Source organism: Anopheles stephensi, chromosome 3 (assembly GCF_013141755.1).
Source record: "Anopheles stephensi strain Indian chromosome 3, UCI_ANSTEP_V1.0, whole genome shotgun sequence".
NCBI classification, from domain to species: Eukaryota; Metazoa; Arthropoda; class Insecta; order Diptera; family Culicidae; genus Anopheles; species Anopheles stephensi.
This window is the reverse complement of record NC_050203.1, coordinates 87,997,221-88,022,355: the sequence shown is the minus strand read 5'-3', so window position 1 is coordinate 88,022,355 and position 25,135 is coordinate 87,997,221. Positions and strand designations below refer to the sequence as shown.

At 47.5% G+C, this 25,135-nt stretch overlaps 3 protein-coding genes across 6 annotated transcripts; 1 reads left to right on the top strand and 2 right to left on the bottom strand.

Moving 5' to 3' along the window:
- Positions 1–171: 171 nt before the first annotated feature.
- On the bottom strand, positions 172–21,846 carry LOC118514103 (paired amphipathic helix protein Sin3a). 4 transcript variants are annotated; one of them, XM_036060670.1, is made up of 11 exons: positions 21,320–21,846; positions 14,116–14,692; positions 10,553–14,028; positions 10,325–10,483; positions 9,823–10,063; positions 9,117–9,745; positions 8,712–9,041; positions 8,430–8,636; positions 7,849–8,340; positions 1,368–2,099; positions 172–1,282 (listed from the first exon to the last, which is right to left on the bottom strand). In XM_036060670.1, the coding sequence occupies exons 2-11, from the start codon at positions 14,378–14,380 to the stop codon at positions 1,046–1,048; spliced, it is 6,768 nt and encodes a 2,255-aa protein (XP_035916563.1). In that variant the 5' UTR covers positions 14,381–14,692; positions 21,320–21,846; the 3' UTR covers positions 172–1,045. The 4 variants fall into 4 exon arrangements, with proteins under 4 accessions (XP_035916563.1, XP_035916565.1, XP_035916564.1 ...); XM_036060672.1 differs by having other exon boundaries at positions 182–1,282; positions 10,340–10,483; XM_036060671.1 differs by lacking the exon at positions 21,320–21,846 and adding an exon at positions 18,984–19,311 and having other exon boundaries at positions 182–1,282.
- Positions 21,847–21,973: 127 nt separating this feature from the next.
- On the top strand, positions 21,974–22,613 carry LOC118514116 (cytochrome c oxidase assembly protein COX20, mitochondrial). The gene is made up of 2 exons (XM_036060692.1): positions 21,974–22,137; positions 22,203–22,613. The coding sequence occupies exons 1-2, from the start codon at positions 22,081–22,083 to the stop codon at positions 22,512–22,514; spliced, it is 369 nt and encodes a 122-aa protein (XP_035916585.1). The 5' UTR covers positions 21,974–22,080; the 3' UTR covers positions 22,515–22,613.
- Positions 22,595–25,125, bottom strand: LOC118514107 (ribosome-releasing factor 2, mitochondrial). The gene is made up of 3 exons (XM_036060682.1): positions 24,409–25,125; positions 23,961–24,330; positions 22,595–23,898 (listed from the first exon to the last, which is right to left on the bottom strand). The coding sequence occupies exons 1-3, from the start codon at positions 25,016–25,018 to the stop codon at positions 22,626–22,628; spliced, it is 2,253 nt and encodes a 750-aa protein (XP_035916575.1). The 5' UTR covers positions 25,019–25,125; the 3' UTR covers positions 22,595–22,625.
- Between the last annotated feature and the right edge of the window lie 10 nt (positions 25,126–25,135).

Sequence of the window (25,135 nt, the reverse complement as noted above, 5' to 3'; positions counted from 1 at the left end):
ATTCTCCTCTTCATGGTTGGCCAACTGGTAACCGGGGTTGAGCCTTACTCGCTGCATAATAGCAAGATAATCTTACAACAGCTCAAATAGGTTTCCCTTTCTTTCGAGACATTACCGACCCCACCGAATGGTTTGAAACCGATTTGGGGTATCTAAATCAATATTCATTAATTTCGTTAAGTTTAATGCTGCCCCACGAGGTGCTTCACACAGCACCGAGGATGTACATTTATTTTCACGTTGTTGTTCATGCTGTTACTAGACGCACCTTGGTGTGAGTGTTTGCAGCAAACATCTTACCATCCCAACTCCTGAGAGCAGTTGCTCCCGGTACAGATTTTCTCATCACTTATCAGAAGGGGGGTGGGTTTGATCTTTAAGTTTCTGTTTTTGGATCTGCTTTCTCTACTCTCAAGCAATGTACTGCTTAAAAACGTTTTCTGTTTTTCACGTTCCTTTTCCTTCATTCAAAAACCTGCGTTTTGGACGGAAAAAGATCGAGAGGATCATCTTAAAGAGCACCAGGACCAACCAACAACAATGACAAAAGAAGGTTGTTTACCTATCCTTCCTTCCTTCCTTGACTTCTTTTTCTTGTGCTGCTTCTTTTAGTCTAGCTCTCTAACAGTAGCAAGTAAAAATGTAAAATAGAAATTCACTACTCAGTTTCCTAAACCTAGTGTGGTTTCTGTCGCTTCTGGGCAGAAGAACAAAAAGGCCACCTTTGTTGAGCACGTTAACCTAAATTGACGATATACACGCATTCGTGTTACCACTACATACTTTCCTCAGAGAACTGTCCTTTTAAAGGTTATGCGCGAATTAAGAATTATTCATTCTAACGAGAACTTAATCACATGAATTAAATAAAAATATTATTATTAAGGTCCTCCTCTCAGCCAACCGCCGTTTGTACACACCATCTCACTAAGCAGGGAGCATTTCGATAAATTTAATTGTAGTACAAATAGTTGCGGCACATCGAGAATCAGTATATCCTTTCAGATGGTCACTTTTTCTCCTCCCTCTCTCTCTCTCTCTAATCTTAATCTAGCTCTATTTGTTTGACCTTATATCGATTGTAAGGTGCGTACGGTGCCCGGCTCAATCCGTTGTCTTGAACGATAACGGAAGTGGTAGTGGTTTTTATTAAATCCTGTCGCTTACCGAGCAGCCAGTCAGTGCACGATGCCCGCTGTGAGCCGGACACATGCTGGTCCAGCCACCGATCGACGACGCGCTTGAACCGTTGATCCATCCGCGTAGTAACCCGACAATGGCTCTAGGAGAACGAGTTAGCAAAAAAACGGTTATTGACTTTGTTCACATCTCATTTCCAGCTTGAAAGGGTTGTACGTCATCATTACCTGCCGCGAGCTGGTAAGCGATCCCTGCCGGTACATGGCAAAATCCTTCTTCTTCTGCCCCTGGGACGCCCTGTACGGTAGATTGCGATCCGCAGCACCGTTAACGCTCGGTACGCGGCGACGATGCTCCGATGCAGAAGCAGTGGAGGAAGGTGACGCCACTTGATTCTTCAAGCCATTACCACTGCCGAACCACAGCGACGGACTGCTGTTGCTGTCCTCCGCCGCAACAGCAGCCGCAGCTTGTAGCTTATTGCCGCTGCTGATGCTATTATTATTATTGATGTTGTTCGGATTGTTGTTGTTGCTGCTGCCATTGTCCTTTGCCGCAGCAGGACTCGACGATTCTCCTCCTTTTGCCGTCGTTGCTGCTGCGTGTCCAATTCCTATTTCGTCCAGTAGCGGCGTTTTCTCCCGACTACCACCGGATGCTGCGCTACGATCATTAGCATCGGTTTCCTTCTTCAAGCTGGCATCGTTTGCTTCCGTAACTGCCATCGTGAGGGAGTACGAATTGAGCGCAGCTGTCGGTGCTTGCCTCGATTTCTCCCCTCCCGAGCTCTGTTCCTTCTCTGGCTCATCACTTTGCAGCTCTGCCATGGTAGCCGATTGGCCGCCAATGGTTACTGACACAGTTCTTCCTTCAGCCTCACCATGCTTTCTTCGCCATTTCGCATTGCGCGATAGGAAAACGGGCATACGAGCGCAGGTGCCCGCTATTGGACGTGATTTCTGAGCAAACGGAACCACGACGCGAAAACACGACACAGCGCGCGGAAGAGAATTGAAGAAAAAAGAATGAAGAAAACGAAAAAAAAAACACACACACATTAATTTTGCTCCGTTTCGGGCAGTACGGCGAGGAGGGTAGGTAGAAAGGAAGCGCAATACTATCAGGAGTATTATCACAGATCAGAAAAAACAGCACAACGCAACGATATGGACACATACAGGAGACTAGATATAGATAGGAAAGCGATATGACGACACCAAGAAACTAAAAGCACAACCCTGTTGGCACAAAAGCAAAACGACTGAAACGCTTAAGAAGAGCGTGAAACACAAACATGCATCGATTTTGACTACAACAGCAAAAAAAAATCACCCCCACAGCAGCATATCTAGGCAAAATTGAGACCAATTTCCATACCACACGTTATAGGAGAAAGAGGACGACTCTGGCGTCAACCACAGTCCCCGTGATCATTCATTTGTTTTTGAATTAATGAGCAATTGAGTGCTTTCGTAAGTATCATATTAGCTTTTGATGGGATTTGATCCCCGGTTTTGGCTCATAAGACCGAGCACCACACACCACTTGTTGGCCTTTTATCAGTTTTTGTCCTTTAAATCACCACATCAATTAAACTCGGGGAGTATATCAAGCGGAAACGGTACTTGCAAGGCCTCTTGTATTAATTGCGAGCTGCACACGAGGAACGGTGACGTGTATTTCTACGTAATCGTATGTGTGGTCACCAGTGATGTGCAAACTGAATCAGAATGAGTGAATGACTTAAATCTTAGCAATGAATTAGATGATTTAAATCATCACGAAGAGTTACTTCAACTCTGTGCCGACTAGCCGCTCACTCACTGCGTTTTAACTCATGCATGAGTTAAATAACTCATTGGTGATTTAACTCTCCGTGCCGACTCACTCACCTCGTTTTTACTCACTAGAGAGTTAAATGTCGTACTGGCATATCGCATTGGTCAGGATCACACGATGATTTAAGAAAATACAATACGGTAACGAGTCGTAAGGATAGATTGTTCACAAAAAAAATATTTTAAAAAGGACTATGTAGATCTTTCGCTTGTGTGTGTGTACGGCTGCACTACATTTTTCCACTATGCTGCTCGTCAGTTATTATATGATATCGAAGCGAGCTTTCGGCAAAACTTTGTTATTGCATCGCGAAATGTTAATGAAGCAAAAAAAATGCTAATGAGCTTCGGAATGAACACGGAATGAATCAACAGAAAGCCATAAATGACAGGCCGAGACCTCTCGAGGTTATTGCACCAGTATTACTTAATATTTCCCTGTTATTGCCTTGAATATTGTGCTTACCTGTTGAGTTGCGATCAATGCGATATGCCAATACGACATTTAACTCTCTAGTGAGTAAAAACGAGGTGAGTGAGTGGTTAGTCGGCACGGAGAGTTAACTCATGAGTGAGTGAAAACGCAGTGAGTGAGTGGCCCTTCGGCATGGAGAGTTAAATCATTATTGAAGAATAAACTCTTAAAGAGTGAGTATCAGATTTAACTCACTATTATAGTTCATTCACTCTGATTTAATTTACGCTGCTGAGTGGTTATTTCCATCACAGTAGTGTGGTGGTTGTGTGATAGGATGAATGGGGATATTCAAGTACCCATCTTCGCTCGCTCGTTACAGTTATCCGTTCGCCGCCAAGAGCAAAAGACAGATACGTTTTTCTTTTTCTTTTATGTACCAGGTCAAACACAAAGCATGTTACAAAATGATAAACAGAGGAGTCTTTTAATACTAATATAATTTGTTTAAGGCTTCTATATCATTGCTGTTCCCCTGTAACGGAGTATCCAAAGCATCATGCTCTAAAAGGGAACACTAAGCAAAATCCTGCTACTGGTGAGCAGTTTCACATCTAATGCGAACACAAGAAACTATAAGAAAGGCAACCGATATATGCGAACCGCGCGGACAATGTTTGCAATGTCTACTACTACTACTATACCTGTGTATATTAACAATAAAAGAAATGCACACTTTGAATAGTTGAAAACAAGAAGAGAAAAGCACAACATTTTGGTTTAAAAGCTACAAAAAGCTGGCGGAAAGGTAGATAAATAGTAATGTATAAACAAAATCGAAGAATTGCATTTCTACTTGCATCGACGACGCGCTCGCGGTTAGCGCTGCTTTACATCTATTCCAATCAATAGCATAATCAGTACGAAAATACAAAAGTATATTATAACAAACAAAAAACTAGTGCAAGCAATAATATGAAAAGTAAACGTAGGTAGAACGAGAGAGAGAGAGAGATAAAGAGAGAACGTAAAGAGAAAGAAACGCAGTATGGTTGAGAAGAGATAAACATACTTGTATAATAAGAACCATCCAAATAAAACTAGGTTGATGTTGATGGAGATAGTTAGTTGGAACATACCTATTTTGCCTTAAACTGTTCAAGTGTTGCCCCACACACACGGACACACGGCCACTTTACACCTCCTCTTTGATCTCTTAGACGCTCTTTACGTGTGTATCGTCGGTTGGCTACTATTCATTGCCACAGTATATTAAGAAAAAATCCACTTTACCACAGAGCAATGACTCCAAAACGGAAAGAAATTAATGTTCGTTTAAATAGTAATGAAGAAACAAATACTACGAAACGCTAATTCAAAGTAAAAATCAACAACAAAAAAAGAAAGTCAACTTCCAAAGGAAAAAACAAAAAACTACGTTGATTTCGGGTGTGTTTTTTTATATATGAAAATATAAGTGTGCATGTGTTTGTTTCACACACACACACAGGGGTAGTAAAAACGAACGAACAAAGTTTCTTTAATATTTGCAAATTTTCTTTTCTTATTGTTCATCATTCATGCCTTGTTTTGCTTGAGAAACATTCAATCAGACAGGACAACCAACACACACGTGTTGCTGATGCTTGCTGCTGATGCTGCTAGACGATAGTAAAGACTGACTTTCTTACACTTAAGATGCTTAAATATGCTTGCTTTTTTACATATAATACACAATAATCCACGGATAAAATTACCGGAAGAAATATTACATGAACTCTCTCTCTCGCTCTCTCTCACTCTCCCTTGGGAACTGCGAGTGCTCTTCGCAAAACTTAGTTCAAAGCATGTGAGTGTGGGTGTGTGTGTGTGTGTTTGCGTATAAAACTGCTCATTATTCTGGGCCCTTTTTTTCCGTTTCGCCCCCTTCCGAATACTGTTCATAGCTGTGTTCTTCTTCGTTTTGCCTTGTTTCAAACACAATGTCCGAGTAGAGTTATTAGAGAGGTAAAACAACACGCTCGGGGGTGACTATTTACAAATGATTAAACCTTTAACACTCCCTTATCCTTCTCGCTCAGTCTCCGGATCTGTGTTATAAATAAAAATATTATTCAGCATCAAGAAGCATCCTATATACAGAGATTGTGTTTCCTTTAATGTCTTGTCTTACGATTGATAGCGAGACGATTCTATTTATTCACAAAGGTCTACTCTTCCTCGTGCGTCTGTACATTCAATTGTTTTACGACTCCGTTGCCTTCGCTATCCAGCAGCAGCATAATATACCTTCGCCTCGCTCGGCATGCCCTACCATTCTTCATCCTTCCGAGGAACATATCTCGTTTTCATATGGCAAAAATTGAACAGAAAATCCCATCTCTGGTTTGAGCCGCTTTCCGTACAGCACACACACAAAGAAAGCACGTCCTGTCCTACTACCCTATGATGATGCTGATCACTAGGCTCCACAACCAATGAACTGTGTGTTGATGTGAGTTATTACACTAAACTGTTTAAAGTTATTATGTATATTGTATTCTCAAAGACGAAATCACAGTTCCCATTCCGGGGGAGGGCTTTTCCTACCGATAGAGGGAAGCTCCATACGAAACGTGTGCATCGTGGAGCATTGTGTGTGTAGCAAAAAGCCGGCCGGTTATTATGCCTGTTTCCGTTTCCCTATTCCGGCTGTTCCTACAGCTTCCTTTCTGTTTGTTTTATTCTTCCATTCACCAAAAATATACATCTGTTCAACTTTGTGGAGTACCTTTTTCTCTCTCTCTCTCTCTCTCTCTCTCTCTCTCTCTCTCTCTTCTCTCTCCAGACAAATACATACGCTCCGAGAAGGTAGATAATAAGGAACTGATTTGTCCACCTAGAGGCATCTTGCTTTGTCATGCTCTAATTGATTTGACTTGCATGTTCTGCTACGAGAGGAAGGTGATGTTCTTTTCCTCCACTCACTAACTAACTAATCTCGGCGCGGTTGGTTTGAAGAACAATTGATAACATGAAAATAAATAAAGCATCACACAGGGGGGAGAGGGACTGATGATCGCTCTTCTCTCTCTTACTTGAACAATTTGGTTTTAACGATTTAGCAAACGAGCACTGCTCACTGATTATCTTCCAACCATTTTTTGTCCACAGAGGAGACACCTTTTGCCTTCCGCCTCCTTGTGCACCCTCTATCTAACCCTCATCCAAACCAAAGACTAATCTCGAGCAGTTCATTAAAGATCAGAACTGATAACAGATTGTGGTAGAAGAGCAAGTAGTGGTAGTGGTAGTGGTAGTAGTAGTAGTAGTTGCAGTTGCACACGAGTCTTGCAGTGGTCACGTCACGGTACGTGTTCGCTCGCGTCCCCCCTTTCAAGATCATGATTTGTGGAATTAGTTTCGTTTGTATCGTAAGAAGCTTTGCGTTCAAATTGTGTATACATTCTTAAACAGTTTGTTTGACCTGGCACAGGATAAAAGAATGTTAAAAAAGAGAAGAAGAAGAAGAGGCATGAATAAAAAAAACAAGCTTAAATTAGTCAAACGTATTTGGGCAGAGAAAAACATTCGATTATGTTAGAAGAAAACACACGCACGCAACGATTGTTTGATCAACAAAAGGGGGCAACTGGATGCTGATGATGATGGCAAATTGGTGGCTCGCAAAACCATTTAACTAAACATTTCACACAGCAAACTGAATTTCGAACAGCAAACTGAAACGTGGGTTTGTGTGTAACTCTGTGCCGAAATCGAAACATGCGAATGATTGGTAAAACTTGGGGCGATGCGAGTGTGTTGCACTTGAAGTTGAGTCAAATAGTAAATAATCGAGACGAAAAAGTAATGGATTCTCAAACAAAAACATACACCTTCTCTCGATAACCACCAATAAACATAGGTAAACATAATTGGAGTAAAGCAAGTTGCTTATAAGGGCGTTGTGTGTATGTGTATGGAAGTCCCAATACGGTCGAAACAACGACTAACGAATAACCAAATGCAAAACATATGAGAAACGAATCCCCCAACGATCCCCAAACGACGCTGTTAGGGTACAAACAATAACTTTATAAATGAAGCGTGAATGAAACTGCGTGGACAAGTTGCTGTTGCGAACATATTTACACAAAACTGCAAAAACAGGCTTTACAGAAACGCGTTCCCACCAATCCGCCGTCATCCCCACCACTTTGAAATCCGCCAAATGGCCACTCCGTAAAACCCGCCCGTGTCTCTCTCTCACAATACACTAAATTAGTTTCTTAAAGTGCAGCAAACAAATTTTTCGGCACACGTGTGTTAAGGTGGGGGAAAAGAAGAGTAAGGGAAAGGGGGGATTGATGATTCTCCATCCCATATCCCACTTCGTCTCTCTCTGTTGTGGGTTGTGGGTGCGATTCAGGATCAGAAAAAACGGCTCTAGCTCTAGCTCTAGCAAATACTACTTACCAGCTCCTCATCGGGAGTTTCCGTTTTCACTTCGGCATTTGATGTTGTGCTTCCGGTAACGCCACCAGCGCTATTACTGCTGCTGTTTCCCATTTTGGAAGATCCGGATCCGGCGGGGGCATTATTATGATTCACAACACCACCACTACTGCTATTGTTGCTGCTGCTGTTGTTCGAAATCAATGATGCACCAACAGCGTCTCCACTGCCACTAATACTACTACTGTTAGCGACAACACCAGCACCACCAACACTTCCACAGACACCACTTCCACTAGTAGTACCGCCGCCTACAACACTACCCCCACCTCCTCCACCTCCACCACCACCTCCACCACCACCACCACCACTATCACTGCCGGTACCGGTGGCGGCTGGGTTTGAGAGACGGTTGACGTACGAGCCGTAGGCCTGCGCGTTGGCGAAATTAGTAGCAGTGTCGTCCGATTCGGTGTCCAGCAGTTCGATCGTTAGCCGGCAATCGATCTTATACTGGAAAGAGAAAGGCAAATACAATCATTTGTCCGTCCACTATCTTTCGTACAGCAACCATACAACGACAGAGAGCGCTTCCCACTTACAATGTATATTTTGAAACAGTTTTCATCCTGCAGTGCTGCTTCGGCTTTTCGCTGGTAGGCGAGCTCGGTCGCCGTACGACGGTTTGCCGTGCGGCAAAGCCCCCCCGCTCCACCCCGCCTCTGCTCGGCCTGGAACAGCTCGACGCACTCTTGCGCCCCTCGTTCCGTGACGCAGTGCTGCAGCTGCCGTACAGCGTTTTGTACCACCTGCGACAAAAGCAACCAAGAGTTAGTTAAGAGGGTAAACGAGCCTTTACCAAGCTTTCCCGTGCATTTACATACCCGGTCCAGCGTAAATGCGATGTAGGCGTGAATGCCAAACATCTCCCGCAGCGTGTCCTCGTAGCTGCTCGATTCCATGTTGCCGTCGAGCAGATTTTTCAACATGTCCAGGAAGATGTTGTAGTACTCCTCGATGCGGATTTCGTTCTTGGGTTTTAGCCGAAGCGCGGTGGCGGTGCTGTTGTTGCGTGTACTCTCGTACGCGCGCTCTTCGGCGGCTATTATTTGCGCACGCTCGTAAATCGTGCGCAAGCGTTCGCATAGGATGGCGTGCAGTCGGAGGAACAGGTACCAGCTGTTGTTGGTGAAAAATAGTGTATATGCTTCTTCCTGCAGACAGAGCGAAAAACGAAACGTGTAAGATACAGACGCATATAGTAATGAGACATTCGCATTTATACGTACGATATGTTTGCTCACGGCATGCGGAGGCAGTGGTGGACTCATGGGTTGCTGCGGTGATGAGGATGATGTTCCACCAGCAGCAGAGCTTGCTGCGCCCTCCTGCTCGCTTTCTTCCTTAATTTCCATTTTTATTGTCGTTGACTTATCGCCGGCAGTGCCATCGTCCTCGGTACCACCCGTCGCACTAACATTACCACCGCTACCATTGCTGTCTGCCTTTGTAGCAACAGCATGACTACCACTCCCGGCGCAGACTTCCGAGCTGGGTGCCGTTGTATTTGTGGAGGAGGATAAAGCAGACGACCCGGTGCTCATACCACCAACTGCCGTCAGTTGAACTGTTTCGGAGGAAGCAGTTGCCTTTGGCGTCGCTGATACACCACCGCCATCGCCCGCGCTTTTGCTATGATGATCACTATCTTTCGACAATCCTCCTTCCGACTCAGCTGCTGCTGACACATCGAAAGTGGTTGCTGACGACCCACTGGAAGGATTGAAATTGCTGATACTGCTGCTGCCAGAAAAGTTTGGCGCAGAGGCGCAAGCCGCTTTCTTAACGCTGGTAGAAGATGATTTGCCCGCGCTGCTGCTAATATCTTCGTCTTGCTCCATTTCCGTATCCTTGTCGTCTACAGAAAGAAAAAATGCGTTATCTCAGTGTTGGCACACACACACACACAGACAGGGGTTTCCCTATAACACGTACCTTCTTCTCGCTCATCCTCACTGAGCTGCTGCCGTGGAGCGAAAAAGAGATCCGGCACAAACTGTCGCAGTATGTGCTTTATCCGAGCTTTCTCCTGCTTTTGAATCCCCGTCTGCCGCTTCACGTGATGTATGAGCAGATTGGCCGCATCTTCCAGTATTGTCTTGTCTTTGTACGGTATTGTCATATGGGGCCCGCTGGCCTGCGGGACGGCCGCCGAATCGTCGTTCTGTTCATGGCGCTGTATTCGTTCGTAAAATTAGAAACAAGGTCAGTTGAATCACTCATCTCCCAAATCCCAAATATTCACTCTACTTCTATATACTCTGTGGTCAAATTCACCGCCCAACAGACAACATTCCTACGCACAAACAAAACACAAAGGAACAACCATTCCTCTGCGGGAGAATAATTACAAGCAAATGATTTACACACACACACACAGACACACACTTAAAGAGAAAAGAAAACCCATAAACAAACTGGAGACGATCGTGTTTACCTTCATGTAACTCACCTCATCAAAAAGTGTCTCAATTTCATTGAACAAACTTTTCGATCGGAGGGCTTTGATGTCCGTTTGCTTGAAGTTGATGCCTTGGTGGTCCAACGATTTAAGGTAATACTTTTCGTTCTGCTCTCGCCACTGCTTGTTGAAGCTCTGCCGGGAAGAGCGGAAGAAAGGCCCGTTAAAAAGTGGAAGATCGTTAGACGCATCGCGATACCGTACCTTTTGTGCTTCTCGCCATTCCTCTTCCTTGGCCTTCATGCGCCGCAACACGACCGGAACCGCAACGGAAGGGTTTTTCTTCAAACCCTGTATAATGTCTGCCGCTTTGTCGCCGTAAATCCGCCGCAGCGCTCGCTGGTGAATGGTGGCCGAGGTTCCGCCCAGACAATCGTCCAGCCGGAATCGACTCACCTCGTCCTGCGACATACGGGTGAGCTTTTTCTGGACGCCTTCCAGCACACGGATGGTGGCACTGTTCGACTCGATCACCACGTCCAGCTCGAAGCGCTCGTCTTCGCAGCGGTAGATGAACTCTTCGTACTGCGTTTTGCGCGACGTTACGAACGTGGAGTCTTCCGCCCAGGTTGGGAAGGACACCCACGTGTCGTTCAGCACATCCCGGCAAAGACTCGTGCGCCCCGAACACTTTACGCCTTCGTGCGATTTCGGCAGGGCACAGTAGCTCGCGCCGAATCTTTTGCACGTGGAAAGATCAACGTCCGCCGCCAGTTCGCTTTGCGTTCGGTCACGGTCCTGGCGTGCGGCGGCCGCTGCGGCAGCTGTCAGCGGTATGCATTCGTTCGCTCCACCGCCCCCGGTACCGGAGGACGGTCCGAGGAAGTCCTGGAACCACTTCAGCAGATCCGGAAAGCGACTCAGAAATGGTGTGATCAGGGTCTGCAGTTCCGACTTTGAGACAATCTCTTGGTTGTAAAGGGTCAGACAGCGCAAAAAGTCCTCGTACACGTCCGGACTGCGCAGCGCCTTGCGGACCTTGTCGAAGAACGCGTAATCGTTCAGCGTGCCGTACTTGGACGCTTCCGCCAGCGATACATCGCGGCAGATCGGTTTGTGCCGCTTCATGGGCGGTGGTCCAGTACCGTCGCCACGATCTCGCGCTGAGCTCATGTTATTGCCGTGCCCGGTCGGGCCACCCACTCCCGGCCCAACGAATCCCATCTGCGACGCGTACGAGGGTGATCGTTTGATCGCGTTCACGCCCCCTCCTGCTCCACCACCACCACTAGCTCCACCGACACTGGCCGACACTAGGTTTGCCATTACGTTTGAGACGGCGTTGGGACCACCGCCAACACCAACACCACCACCGCCGCCGGGAGGAAGCACATTCCCGCCCACCAGTGCACCAGTGGCATTCATGCCGGACATGGCCGTGCCGTGAATGTACTTCGTGTTCAGACTGCCTGCGCTGCCACTACCACTGCCCGGTGGTCCACTGCCGGTCACGCTTCCCATATGATGATTACGATCCTTCTCCACCATTACAGCTGCTCCTCCCGTGCCGATCATGGTCCCGCCCGCCGTTCGAATAGCACTGCCCACCACGGGAATACCGCCACCTCCCGGAGGCATACTGCCACCGACTCCCGTGCCATGCATTCCGCCAACGCTGTCAGCCGCTCCCAACGTCGAATAGTCTCGTTCCTGCTGCAGCCGTGCCAGGCCCGTGGCTTGCATACTGTTGTACACCTTCAGGCTTGCGAGACCGCCGCCTCCGATGCCGGAATTGCCCCCCAACTTCTTGCCGGCCCCGTGAACCACGGGAACGGAAGCACCGCTCCCCAGGCCAACTATTGCGGTAGTGCCACCAGCGCCCGGGCCACTCAATTGCGGCGGATGCTGCTGATGGTCATGCATCGAAGCGTTTACCACGAGATTGTGCGAGTTGCTTTTGCCCGATGAGGTGAGGTGATGCTGCTGCTGCTGCTGCTGTTGCTGCATGGCCGCCTGATTATGGTGACTGGTTGCGTCGGGCAAGAATTGGCCGAACTCGCGCAACAAATCTTCCTGATTGTCGAACAGCTGCGCCACCTGCGTGTACACCTCGGCCTCGGTGAGCTGCTTCGCGTTGGTCAGGCACCCGCTCTGGGCGCCCTCTTTGTACGTTTTCTGCTCCTTCTGGTAGGTGTGCAGAATCTCCAGGAACCGTTTGTACTTTTCCGGCTGCGTATGGAACCGGTTTTTGATTTTGTTCACGTACGTAATGGCATGATTGAACTCGACCGGCTGATTCGCGGTGGCAGCCATCGGCGTTGGCACCACTGTCGTCGTGACGGTGGCCGTCTGTGCCTCCGGTGGTGGGTGCACCTGCTGCAGGGTTGTTTGTTGGTGGTGCTGTACCTGCGTCGGTGCTGACACCATGCCACCACCCGCCGTCGGGACCATACTGCTGCCCCCAATCGCTACACCCGGCGCTTGCTGTTGCGATATAATTTGCTGCGTTAATATCCGATGGATGCTGGTGGCTGGTGGGGGTGGTGGTGGCGCCGTCTGACCGCCTGTCACTACCGTCCCACCTCCGCCCGCTCCTGCTGAGGCATCCACTGTCGTCGAGGTCGACGACGCCGACGACGATGCAGACGTGACTCCCGCAGGAAGACTGGCATTGCTTGCGGCCGATCCGGTCGATATCGTACGTTCGCGGTGGTGATCGCTGCGTGCGGAAAAGTTTTGTGCCACTTGTGGACCTCCTCCTCCAGCTGCACCCGCTGTCGTCGTCGTGGTAGTAAGTGATTGCTGCGCGTTCTGTGCAGTGGCTGGACTGGCGTTGCCTCCGGCCGAACCACCGGTGGGCTGCTGCAGCGATGCTCCGCCGTGCACGGGCACACTGGCCCCGCCTGGCGTTGCTGTCGCTGCATGACCACCGCCGTAAGCCATGAGATTGACGGCTCCGGTCGTACCTCCGCCGGCCGCAGCATTCCCACCAGAGCTAGCGGTTACTACGTTCGTTCCTCCAGTTCCGCTACCGCCTGTCGATTGCACTATTTGACCGCCGCCCTGGAAGATTGTATTGTACTTGTGCGGTGAGGGTTGCGGTGCCACAGAAGCACCGCCCGATGATGCCGTCGGTTGTACGGACACGGACACCTGGAACAAATAGCATCCCTGGTCGTTTGCCTGCACCTCTATCTTGTAGCCGGGCGGCAGGAACGTGTTGAAGCCGACGATCAATTCCGGGTGGCCGCGGAACAAGTTCGACACGCGCTGAATAACGCCCGGTGTGTCGATGCTTTGAGATTTGAACTCTTTCATTATGTCGAGGAAATCGTTGTACACCTGCGGCTGGTTGCCGAACCGGTATTTCACCTGATCGAGATAGCTGAGCGCATCCTCGACCTTTAGCCGCTGTAGCTGCGCCTGGCCCTGGGGCGGGGGAGGCGGCGGGCCCTGCGCCGCACCTCCACCTCCCGGTAGCACGCCCGGCGACATACTGGTGGTAATGACCTGCTGGACTCCTGTCGCTGCGGTGACACTGCTCCCACCGCTGCTTACTACCGCACTGTTGTTACTGTTTGGAGTGGCCGCCGCAACTGTTGTCGCATTTACCACTGCGCTTTTGTGGCTTGGACCGCGAACTTGACCGGTCGCGTTTACTACATGTATTTGCTGCTGCTGCTGCTGTGGATTCGTTGTCTGCTGGGCTTTCACCAAGTTGCTGCCAAGCGTATTATAAGCTAGAATCGGCAAAAGGGATGATACCGCGTTAGCATCCTCTTCGTACAGTGAACAATCTAGCTACTGGGCATGAGGGATATACTTACAGGTCGTGTACTGGACACTAGTGGCTTGTTGTGCTGGCACAAGCTGTGTCGCTTGCTGCTGATTGCTCAGGTTCGTCACGGAACTGACGGAATCTGGTGGTGTGGACGTCTTGATGACGTTCGGCGGGATCTGGTACTGTATGGTCGTGCCAGTACTGCTGGCCACATTATGCGGTTGTGTGGTCGTGATAATACGCTGCTGACCCGTGGGAGGCTGAACCCGCGGTTGCCCAAATTGTATCTCTTCCGTTCTCCCGCGCTTCATGGTGGGTTCATTTTCTTTTATTTTGTTTCTTTTCTGCGCGCGCTTCTCTGGTATGATTTTTCTTTTTTCTAGCACACTTTTAAACGCAGTAAAATAGTTTCCACCAACTGCACAACACCGTATTCACCCAATCACCCAATCACTCACTTCAAAACTTTTTACCCCCAAATGTCCTTTTTTCTGTCACACTTTTGCCAATCCTTGCACTACTCCGATGTAACTGCTGCAGTCCTTCTTCTGCCCGATGATGCTGCTTGAGCTGTTTTATAATCATTTGCACTCAGATAAATGGCCATAAACTGCTGAAAATCGCTACAAAAAAGAGAAGGAAAACAAGTTAGCACAGTGCAATGACACGCACACACTGGACAAATTTACAGAATAAAACTATACTCGATTATCGGACAGAATAACAAACTTTTGCTAGCATGAACGCTTCCCTGTTCTCGATTAACAACATTTGTAAAGGGAAATAATGTTTCTTTGTTTCTTCCTTCATTCTCTCTGGCTCTCGCGCGAGACTTGCTCACCCACCACCAACCGATTTGCTTCTCTTTATTATCAACATTGAAGAGACCATATCGTAAACACGCATCGGTATTATCACAGAAATATGTGCAGCGCATCCCTTTATCATTGAAGCTTTGGCCGATTTTTGGCGAGCGAAAACGGAGCGAAACATCTGTTTGAAGGGAATTGTTCGGATCGACAACCGAGCTTCCTTTGCCGGGTGGTTGCTTTTGTCTTGTACTCGCACGCAAACGACGAAACCACGGAAGCGAAGAGTCGGAGAAGACTCCCGGGAATGTTGTTACGGTGGACTTGCGCACTTCGAATCCGCCATCCATCCGTCAACGTTATAACAAGAATGTACGGGTAAAATCATTCTTATCCCCTTATCCAGGGGTGAAACGGCCCAACTGCGGCAGTGAGAAGAGAGTGCCAAATGAGGCTCTTTTTCGAAGTTGACAACGCAAAAGGCTACTGTTCAATAACTTACATACTAATACTTTACTTTAGTGAAATCGTGACGTGAGTGAATAAACAATGCATCAAAAAAAAACTAATCAAGACCAAAATGTGAATTTGACAACTTTTTGCATGTTCTTAAGATTGCAACTACGCTTACACATACATATTTGCACGTCCCACAAAGAGCGGAACCGCCGCTTAAAATGTGCTCTCCCGGAGTTTTCCCTGTTCTCTCCTTTTTATCTCCGTGCCCGCAATAAAAACATAACAGCGCAACCCTACACTACTACTCCCCACCTGGAACCGGTATTTGCTGCATTATACTGTTCATCCCGTCGCCCTGTGGCACTAACCAGCGCTGCACGCGTTTCAAGCGCGTATTGGGCGAAAAAAGCTGCCATACCACACCAAAGCAAAGACCGCGACGTGGTTGAACCGTCGTTGTCGTTTTCGTCGCTTCTGGATAGTGGTGAAGGCGTCGTCGGCTGTCCGTGCGTATGGGTGTTCCGAACGTGCACCTACTCCTTGTGGGAGAGCAGTGCATTTGAATGTGCATTTGAGTGGCGATGAGCGTCGTCGCCCGATCTGCCGCTACACTACTATTTATAATATATCCCGTAGGAAGCGTTTTTCGCTCCCCTCAAACCCTTGAACGCGATCAGGATGGAGAACACACAACAAATATTACACAACCGTTATATTCGCGCTCTTCAGGAGAAAGCATTCTTGCACATTATGGTGTTTTTTTAAGAATCCACTCTACATACTCAATTTGAAAACATTATGTACAGCTAGGGGAGTAACAAATATACTGCAGAAGAATGCCGGCCAATGCCATTATTATCACAACCTAGAATGTGTAACACTATTCTAGGGCTTTGAAACTCTGAGGAAAGACCCGTTCAAAGAAGTGTTTCAGAAAAAAAATGGATTAATAGAACTAAGATTTCAACACCTAATCTGGAACAGGCGCACTTTTCGCCTGCCAAACCAAGTACATAACTTTGCTGAGGAGGCTGCTCCTGTCCACAGATAGTAATGCATTCACGAACATATCTAATCGTTGGTCAGTGTTCAAATACTATATATTGGACCTTTTCTCCCGTTTGTGAGCTTCAACGTAAGACAGAGGTAGAGTCGGATCTCCCCCAACACAATTTGACGGCCCCTTCCCCACTAAATAAGACTCGGTGTGGCATAACAAAGTACAACTTATACGAGATTTACGCACTGCGCTCACAGCTCAGCATTACTGGTTTCCAACGTTTCCGCCGTTCGCATCTCAAGCTCTCTCACTCTCTCGCTCGCCGCCTCTCTCTCTCTCTGTGCGCTTGTATAAGAGACTAAACGTGAAAAGCAATCTCACACACATTCGTAATAATGTTGCTTGCACAGAGGAACCAGAAAAAAGGCGCGGATTACACGACCTAGAGTAGTCTCTCACAACAACACAAATTTTTATGCATATTTGCTTGAGCTGAGTTGCTGATTTTTCTGTAGTGAAAACAAACGTATCATGTCCACTACCGTCCAACTGCAACTTGTCCAGTATATGCAAAGTTCACATTAATGAAAAAAATTAACCTGATACTGGGAATGGCATTATAACAACCCAATGTTTCCACTTTCTTTTGACCTACATAATAAAACTAGATTCACAGTCCGAGGAGGTTCGTGCAACACAAGTTACTATGACGACCGACGCAAGGATTTTGTTAGAAAGTATGGAATATACTGCAGAAAGCATCATATACAGGAAAATAGAGTTCAACTTTGGTCGATCAACTTTTTGGCAGCGAAATCAACTTTTGGTCAAATTGTGGAATGTCTCTACCAACAGCATTTGAGCAGAAAATGCTTAACATCAAATGTTAGTACCCAACACAGAGTATAGCACACGCCAAATCAAGCCAAAATCTTCCTCCTCACTTCGATTCTCGCTCCGTCTACGCATCGCATACATACAAACCCCACAACACACCAGAATATTCACTTCCAATTGGACCAAATACCGCAAAAGCCGAGAAGGAGGCCAACACCATCATCATCATCGGCAACCGTCGTCCTCTGGCCTCCAACCAGGCCAAGGCGGTAAACACACTACAGCGCGTCACGAGATATATGCTGCCTGATGCGTCGCGACTGTGTGCGCGTGTTTGTGCGTATACACACCGCCGTCTCACGCACATTATCATCGGGCGATTACGCGTTTGCACTGCGAACAGAGCCAGCCAGCAGCTAACGGCACGCTGGTGTTGGTGTATGTTTTACGCACCCTCTGCTCCGATGTGTGCGTGACATGAATAAGAGAGACACACACTGATCGTTTTGTCTTTTTTCTAGTTTGTTGAAACCGTTTTTAGCTTCGCACAAGCTCGGAACGGGACTGACGGAAGCTCTTGGACCACACACATGTGTGGCTCGCAAAGAAACAGCACCTAACTCGTAAATGATCGAATATAAAATCGCATTCTGGAACTTCTTTCCCCTGTTTCAACGCCCATTAAATACATTTTGGAAGTTACATTAAGCTACACGAATAATGGCACATCTCAGCAAACATGAAGTATCACTGATCAATCCAGTAGTACGTCTAATAGGTTGCGTGGATGATCATTTCTTTATTATTTAAGATTTTTTTTCCCTTCTACCGTACATTCCTATTCGACGGAAACCACACAAACACACTCACACGTCTTCATCAGCGCGCTTCCATCGTGTACTCACACTACTCTCACACCACAAATGCACTCTATATATATACACCATCATACCACCCGGCCTGCTGCTGTTTTGCCTTCCTTAAACAGACACCAAATTTTCTAACCCATGTGGAAGGAAAAAAAACCCACAAGAACAACAAAACAAGAATCGCAAAACGTAAAAAAGTGGAAAACCAACGCGAGCGCAATCACAATCAAACTCTGTGTTCGCGATTGTGTGCACACGGCTTTCCATGTAGTAGTGGTGGCAAGCAGTCCACGCTCCCGCGCGCGATATTTCCCGCTCTCACAACTACACACTCACACACACTCACACTTGTCACGTCTCCACTAAATGCGAAGCAGAGGTACAGTACGCGTAAGCGTCACGAGAATGAGAAAACGAACTGTAGAGTTGCTCAGCGTAACAAACTGACGAAAGCGGGAGGGTGTGGGGGAAGGATGTCGTAGGGGAAGAAAAAAAAAATACAAAACCTATCAGCACTGATCGGACGGAGCGAGGGTCAGCCAGACGGAGGAGAAGAAAGGAAGTGTGTTGAGGAGAATTCAAGTCGCAAAAATGGAATACGGAATGTATAGTCTCAATAAAAACCTATTAAAATGTCCATTGAGCTGTGTTAAGTCCATTTGCAGTTTGTTAATATATCATTTTCACTCATAACATTCACTTCAACAAAGCTTGCACATTCACGCTCAATCACCTTCGGGCACAGGGATGCGTTAAAGAGCACGAATTTATTGCTTTTACTATGGCTGTTCACACGCAGTCGACGACACTTCCGACGGACGTACACAAGCAATAATACACAACTGGTGTCACAAAAGCGTGAAAAGAGGCGCTTAGCTGGCTTTTCAGCTAACCCTTGGAATACAACACACAGCACACACACGGGTGGGGGAAGGCTCACCTGTGTGAAATACACGGCACAGTAAACGACTTGTACACGCTAGGGACAACTAGCACTATATCGGCTGGAGTTACTGGTATCCTCTCATCACAAAGAAAGTTACGCTTCCAAGCACTAGTCCGAAACGCTGTTCCGAACATTCCCAGCTAAAAACCGGTGACACGGCCGGGAGGACCAAGCACAAAATGGGGCTTTTCTTCTTCGCATACGCGACGCGTCTCGGTTGCACGGAAGAAAAGCTGCTGCTGCTACCAGCCAGCCAGTCCCGCTCACTTTGCTACTCTTTTCTTTTCACGACGGATGACGACTGCGGAAAAGATGACAACGAACGAAGGCCAGCAGCAGCAAGCGAGCAGAGCGGGAGCGAATCTGCTCTGTGTTTGCCAGATTGCACCAATACCAACACGCACACCATACACTCTCACACAAACGCGGGGTGCGCCACCACACGCACGCAGTGGTAGAAAAATGAGCGAGCAGTGCGAACTGTCAGTAACGCCATATTACTCTGACGTCCGGTTTTAGCATGCTTTTGATCGAACGAAAAGCGAAATTTCTTCACTCTATTATACGGACATATCCAACAACTTGGCCAGCAAAACTGCTTCTTTGCTTAAGGCATCTGTTATCATCGTCTGATGGTGCTGTTTTCTCTAATCCCAATCCCTATTCGGGACTGTCCTGCCGCACTTTACTACCCGGCGTTATAAAAATATATCAGAATTTGACAATTTCGACCGCGACACATACCACACCACACATGCATTGCACAGTGTGTCAACCTTCCCAATTTTCATTCGTTTGCTCAAGTGACTCAACCAAAGCTACGTCGATCCGTGTTCGCTTAACCTCTTGCTGACTTAGTTCCATATCTGTTCAGATTTTAGTTTGACCAACAAAAAACATTGCAACTAGTGGCAATTATGGCTGTTCTCGACTGCCTTTTGGTGACATTTGCGGAGCAGTTCATGTTTTATCAGCAGAAACTACACTCATGTGGCACACACCACACTCACCGTGTACACAAATAATCGAGTATCTAATCACACACATTCTAGGGCGCGCTGCTTAATACTGTTGCTCGTTTGCCACGGTGGCGGCGGCAACCGAGACAGGCAATACCTCCTTCTTGCCGACGATCGTCGTGAAAGCAAACATGTGCAAATTACATACACGTAAAATTTCCTTGCCAGAGTTCCTTCTCACTAAAACCTGGCCTACTTTGATTTAACGAAAAGGATGATCCGACCCTAGTCTAGTCTTAGAGGATGCAATCGCGCGAGAGAATATTAGTTTTGTCCATCTTTTCCACAACAATGGAGTGTAATTTACATAACAAACTGTCTTAGCACACGACGGTTATCGGAGTAGTAATCGGAATCGCCTAGAGAAGACGTTTAAGAAAAGGCCAAATAGGGTGATACACTTTTTTTTGTATTGCCGATTCTACTTCGAGCATAGCAGCGCCTGGGGTTTGATCTGTTTTGGATGCACGGTACACATACATGCACACTCAAACCCACGAGCAACTAAGCAACCGCAACCAACAGTGCACTATCGCTTTGGGCAAGAATTTGTTGATCAAAGAGTGCGCTGTAGCTTCAGCTAATTCCAACAGTCTATTCTCTTCGTGCACCGCAGGCAGGGTTACTGAAGGTAATGATGAGATGCGGCGAAATAATACATCCTCTCCTGTCCGATCTCCTTCCCGCCATCGCCACCACGCACTATCATCGCATCCAGTTTCACTCCCACTGCTTTGCTCCTTTGCTCATTATGACTATTATTATCTTTCTATCTATTACGCATGCATCCGATTTGAGTCGGTCGCGGACCAAATAAAAGTTGCTACCTTGCGCGCCGCAAAACCGGGAAAAAACAAAATGGCGCGTGAAAGTTATTTTTCTTGTTCTTTTATTTTGCTTGCATCAGATGGTAAAGGCCCGTATACGTACACGATGGTGCGGTTTGCTCGTGTGCGTGTACGATGTGCCATTCTGTTGCTAGTGTGCGTGTCATTTGTTACATCAACTCTTTGCCACTCTTCTGCACTGTGCACCCTTTTTCTTCCTACTTCCCACCGTTCACACCCGTTGTTACCTATCCAAGCAACGGAAGGTGGTACAGCCACGACGAACGAAAAACACCACTGACAACCGCATCGAAATCGAGCGCAATGGGAATCGAACTGGAAGGCGGAAAATTGCTTCACCATATAAGTCACAAGACGCCCTATGAATCTTTCATCAAGTCGAATCTGTAACAAACGCCACCTTTCGGACACACATTCTTTCACAGCTCGCTTTCATCAGACAGGATACAATGGAAAAACTTACCTTTTCGGTAAAATGTGGCTTTTATCATATTGCTTGCTGTTGTGTATGGGTCTGTATGGTGTTTTCCTGGCCGCAGCTATCGCACCTTAACTAGCCACGCGCTGGGATTACACTAGCTCCGGACCGGACATGGGCACATGCCGCACATGATGCTGCAGTTAACCAGCTTGGCGCTTGGTCTTGGTGGCAGCAGACCACAGCAGACATTACTGCGTTTTGGCCACACAGAAACGATGAGCTTGGCCTCCGACAAGCGATACCAGTCGGCAGGCTTTCTTACACGCGTAATTACCGCACAGCACGGCGACGAGAACACACAAAACGCCTAATCACATGCACACCACACCACGTATATTCAGTGCCGCTCCGGGTTTGTGTTATCACGAACGCGAGCGTGCTCACTGCAGCGGTTCAAGAACGGCAACGAAATGCGAACTCTTTTCACTCGGTACTTCGATTTTCACTGCCAATTGCATATACGAAGTTCACTTCTGCGGCGACGTTTCGACTGCTTGGCGGAGGATGCTTCTGGCGATAGAAGATAATTTTATTCTCAGCAACGCACACATCGAACTGAGCCTTGTAGAAGAGGTTACACCATGACGGCGCGTGTTGTCAAAACCCCAGTTCTGACAGCCGACTGACAGCTGGCTGGAGTGATGGTTGTCAAATTGATTTCATAACAGCAATTTGTTTTGATTCTCTTCCCAAAAATAATGGAATGAGCATTTTGCTTTACAACAAACCGGAAATCAGCAGCGATGAGTGTAAGCCGGGCACATTCCGAAGATCCCGACATAGACCCACCATCGGAGAGGGTAATTAGCAATCCTGCTGCTTATAGAGCTGCGAAACTAATGCTCGTGTTTCCAATCCATTCCAGTCTGTGGTCATTTTTGGACGAGATGTGAGCACGATCCCATGCTTTCGGAACAGCTTTCTGTACGGAATCAGCATCGGCATGGGGGTAGGATTTTTGGCATTTCTGAAAACCTCCCGCCCACAGCTTTCCACGCACATCGGGTTCGGCACGTTCATGGCAACGACGCTTGGCTATTGGTTTCCGTGTCGCTACAATTGGTCTAAACAAAAGTTCGACACTGCTCAGTTGCAACAGGCACTGCAGCAGCAAGCCATTTACGAGGGTACCGACAAGGAGCGTGAAACGCTAGCGGCAAAGATGGAGCATGCCTAATGAGGGACAGTGCGTTCAGGTAGTCAGGTGTTTTGTTCGTTGTGAATTAACAAAAAGTCGATAAAAAAAGTTTCCTGTCGTTGAATGCTTACTTATAAATATTTATTTGGTCTATTCCAATCCCAACGTGCGTCGCATTGCCGTCGCTTCGTCCGATTCATTCATCGGAGAGTGGCCGTTCGGTTCCATCGAAACACTTGCCGTCCCGGAACTGATCGTTCGCAGTACAGTGGAATAGTCCCCCAATTCCGCCAGGGGTGCAACGACTTTCAGTACCTTATTTACTGATCCGCGCGGAGCAACATCTTCGATGCGTGCCCTTCGTCGGTTTAAGTCGGCAAGGATCGCTGACAGATACTCACTCGGTGTCACAATCTCCAGAAACATGTCCGGTTCTAGAAGGCGACAGCGTGCATTCGTCAGTATATTGCCTATGCATTGGGCAGCAGCGGCCATAATGAATGGATCAGCAGTGCCTCGGCCGATCGTGAGCGCATGCAACTTAACAGTGCAGTTTGCAAGCTGCCCGCCCAGCTTCGGACCTCGCTGTAGGGCACCGAGCGCTCCTTTGCGGAAAAATGCCATTTGTCTTGGACGCACCAGTTTCAGAGTTTCTTGCGCTTCGGCAGAATTATCCAGCACAACGCGCTCTGCACTACCCTCACCGGTCTCATTGGGATAAATCGTCATATCCATGTACACGGATTGTTTGCTGCCCGCGATTTCCTTTTCCGCCGTCCACTGTCCTCGGCTAGGTTCTTCGAGCGTTTCCTTGTAGGCAATTTGAAGCGGCCCCAAATCGGCATCGATCCGGTACTCGGTTAAAATGCGAGATTTTACAATTTCTATATGAAGCTGTCCCATGCCGCCGAGCACAGTTTGTCCGGTCACTTCATCGTATCGTATTCGCAGGCTTGGATCTTCTCGTTGGATTTCGCGCAACGCATTGTCCAGCGCAGTTTGTTGTCCCGATGACGGTGGTTCTATGGAGCAAAAATAAACTGCATCCGGTATAGTCGTTTGCAAACCCAACTTTGATGCCAGCAGAAGCTCATCATCTATCGACTCTTCCTCCACACTATTGCTGGCCGCTGAGAGCCGCTTTAGTGCTTTTTTTAGAGCAGCAGCATTTGCGACCACCAGATCCCCCGTAACTGTTGCTTTCGGTCCAGCACAAAGTCCAATATTTCCTGCACCAAACGCATCAATTTCACGGTACTCATCTGCCAGCGGTTCGTAGATGCGTTGTACCGTTTCCGAACCACCGGTGGCAGTGATAAATTTGGATCCCTTCTTCACCGTTCCGCGAAATGCACGAATCATCGAGATTGGACCTCGCTGCTTGTCGTGTGTGACTTTGAACACCTTTCCAACAAAATCGGACCTGAAAGTGGAGCAAACATGATTATTTCAAAATGCTTTTACATCAAATATCTGAGCTCATACCCAAAACAGTCATATATCTGGTTTCGTTCGCTTGGAGCAGGTAAAAAGTTCAACACGCTGTCCATCAGCAGTTGCACTCCAACGTTTTTATACGAAGATCCCAGCAGGACAGGCACAATTTGCTGTTTCAATGTGCTGTTACGTATCGCATCTAGGACTAGATTTAGTTTCACGTTTTCGAAACTGTTCGCCTCGATGATAGCTTGCGCAAGATTATCGTCCAGTCCCGAAAGCAAGTCGATCAATTCGTACAGCTTCTCCTGAACCGTATCGTGCAGATATTCATCGGCTATCGGAACCGCTTTGTACGATCGGCCTTTGTTTTGACCGTCCCAGATTATTTGGCTCGACGAAAGCAAATCGATTACACCTGAAAACAGGATATGTAAGTGTTTGAAAAAATGAACAGATTTGCAAAGCAGGACTCAATCTCAATTATATTTCTTACCCACCAGTTTTCCGTTCTGCTTTATGGGCATTTGTAGTGGCAAAGGTACAGTGGACAGCTTTTGCTTTAGATCCACCAAACACGCGTCGAAGTCGGCCGTCTCTTTGTCCATTTTATTTACAAATACTAAGCGCGGCAACTGATGTCGATCGGCCTGACTCCACACAGTAATGGTCTGTGCTTCTACGCCAGCCGATCCGTCCAGGATGACCACGGTACCGTCGACTGCTCCGAGCGATTGCTCCACTTCCATCGTAAAATCGATATGACCGGGTGTGTCGAGCAGATTGATACGATGCTCCTTCCAGTTAAAGCTAACTGCAGCGCTACATATCGTAATGCCTCGTTCACGTTCCTGCTGCAGGAAGTCTGTGACCGTGTTGCCCAGCATCACCTCGCCCAGCATATCCGTGCGGCCGGAATAGTACAGCATGCGCTCCGTCGTCGTCGTTTTGCCGGCATCGATGTGCGCCAGTATGCCAATGTTTCGTATCCGCTTTTCGCTTATTGTTCCGTCGGAGTTATGGACATGTCGGCGGCATGGAAATAAATTCAGAAAACGTCTTCTCTGCCGGGCAATCGCAACTTTGAGCAACCGATTGCACAACATTTTCGGTACGATTGTACGAGCGCATGAATGGAAACGGCCGTGCTGTGTTTGTTTACGTATTTGCGCTGTTCCTGCCAGGAGTGACAGTTAGCATGGACAGCGCGACTGACAGATTGC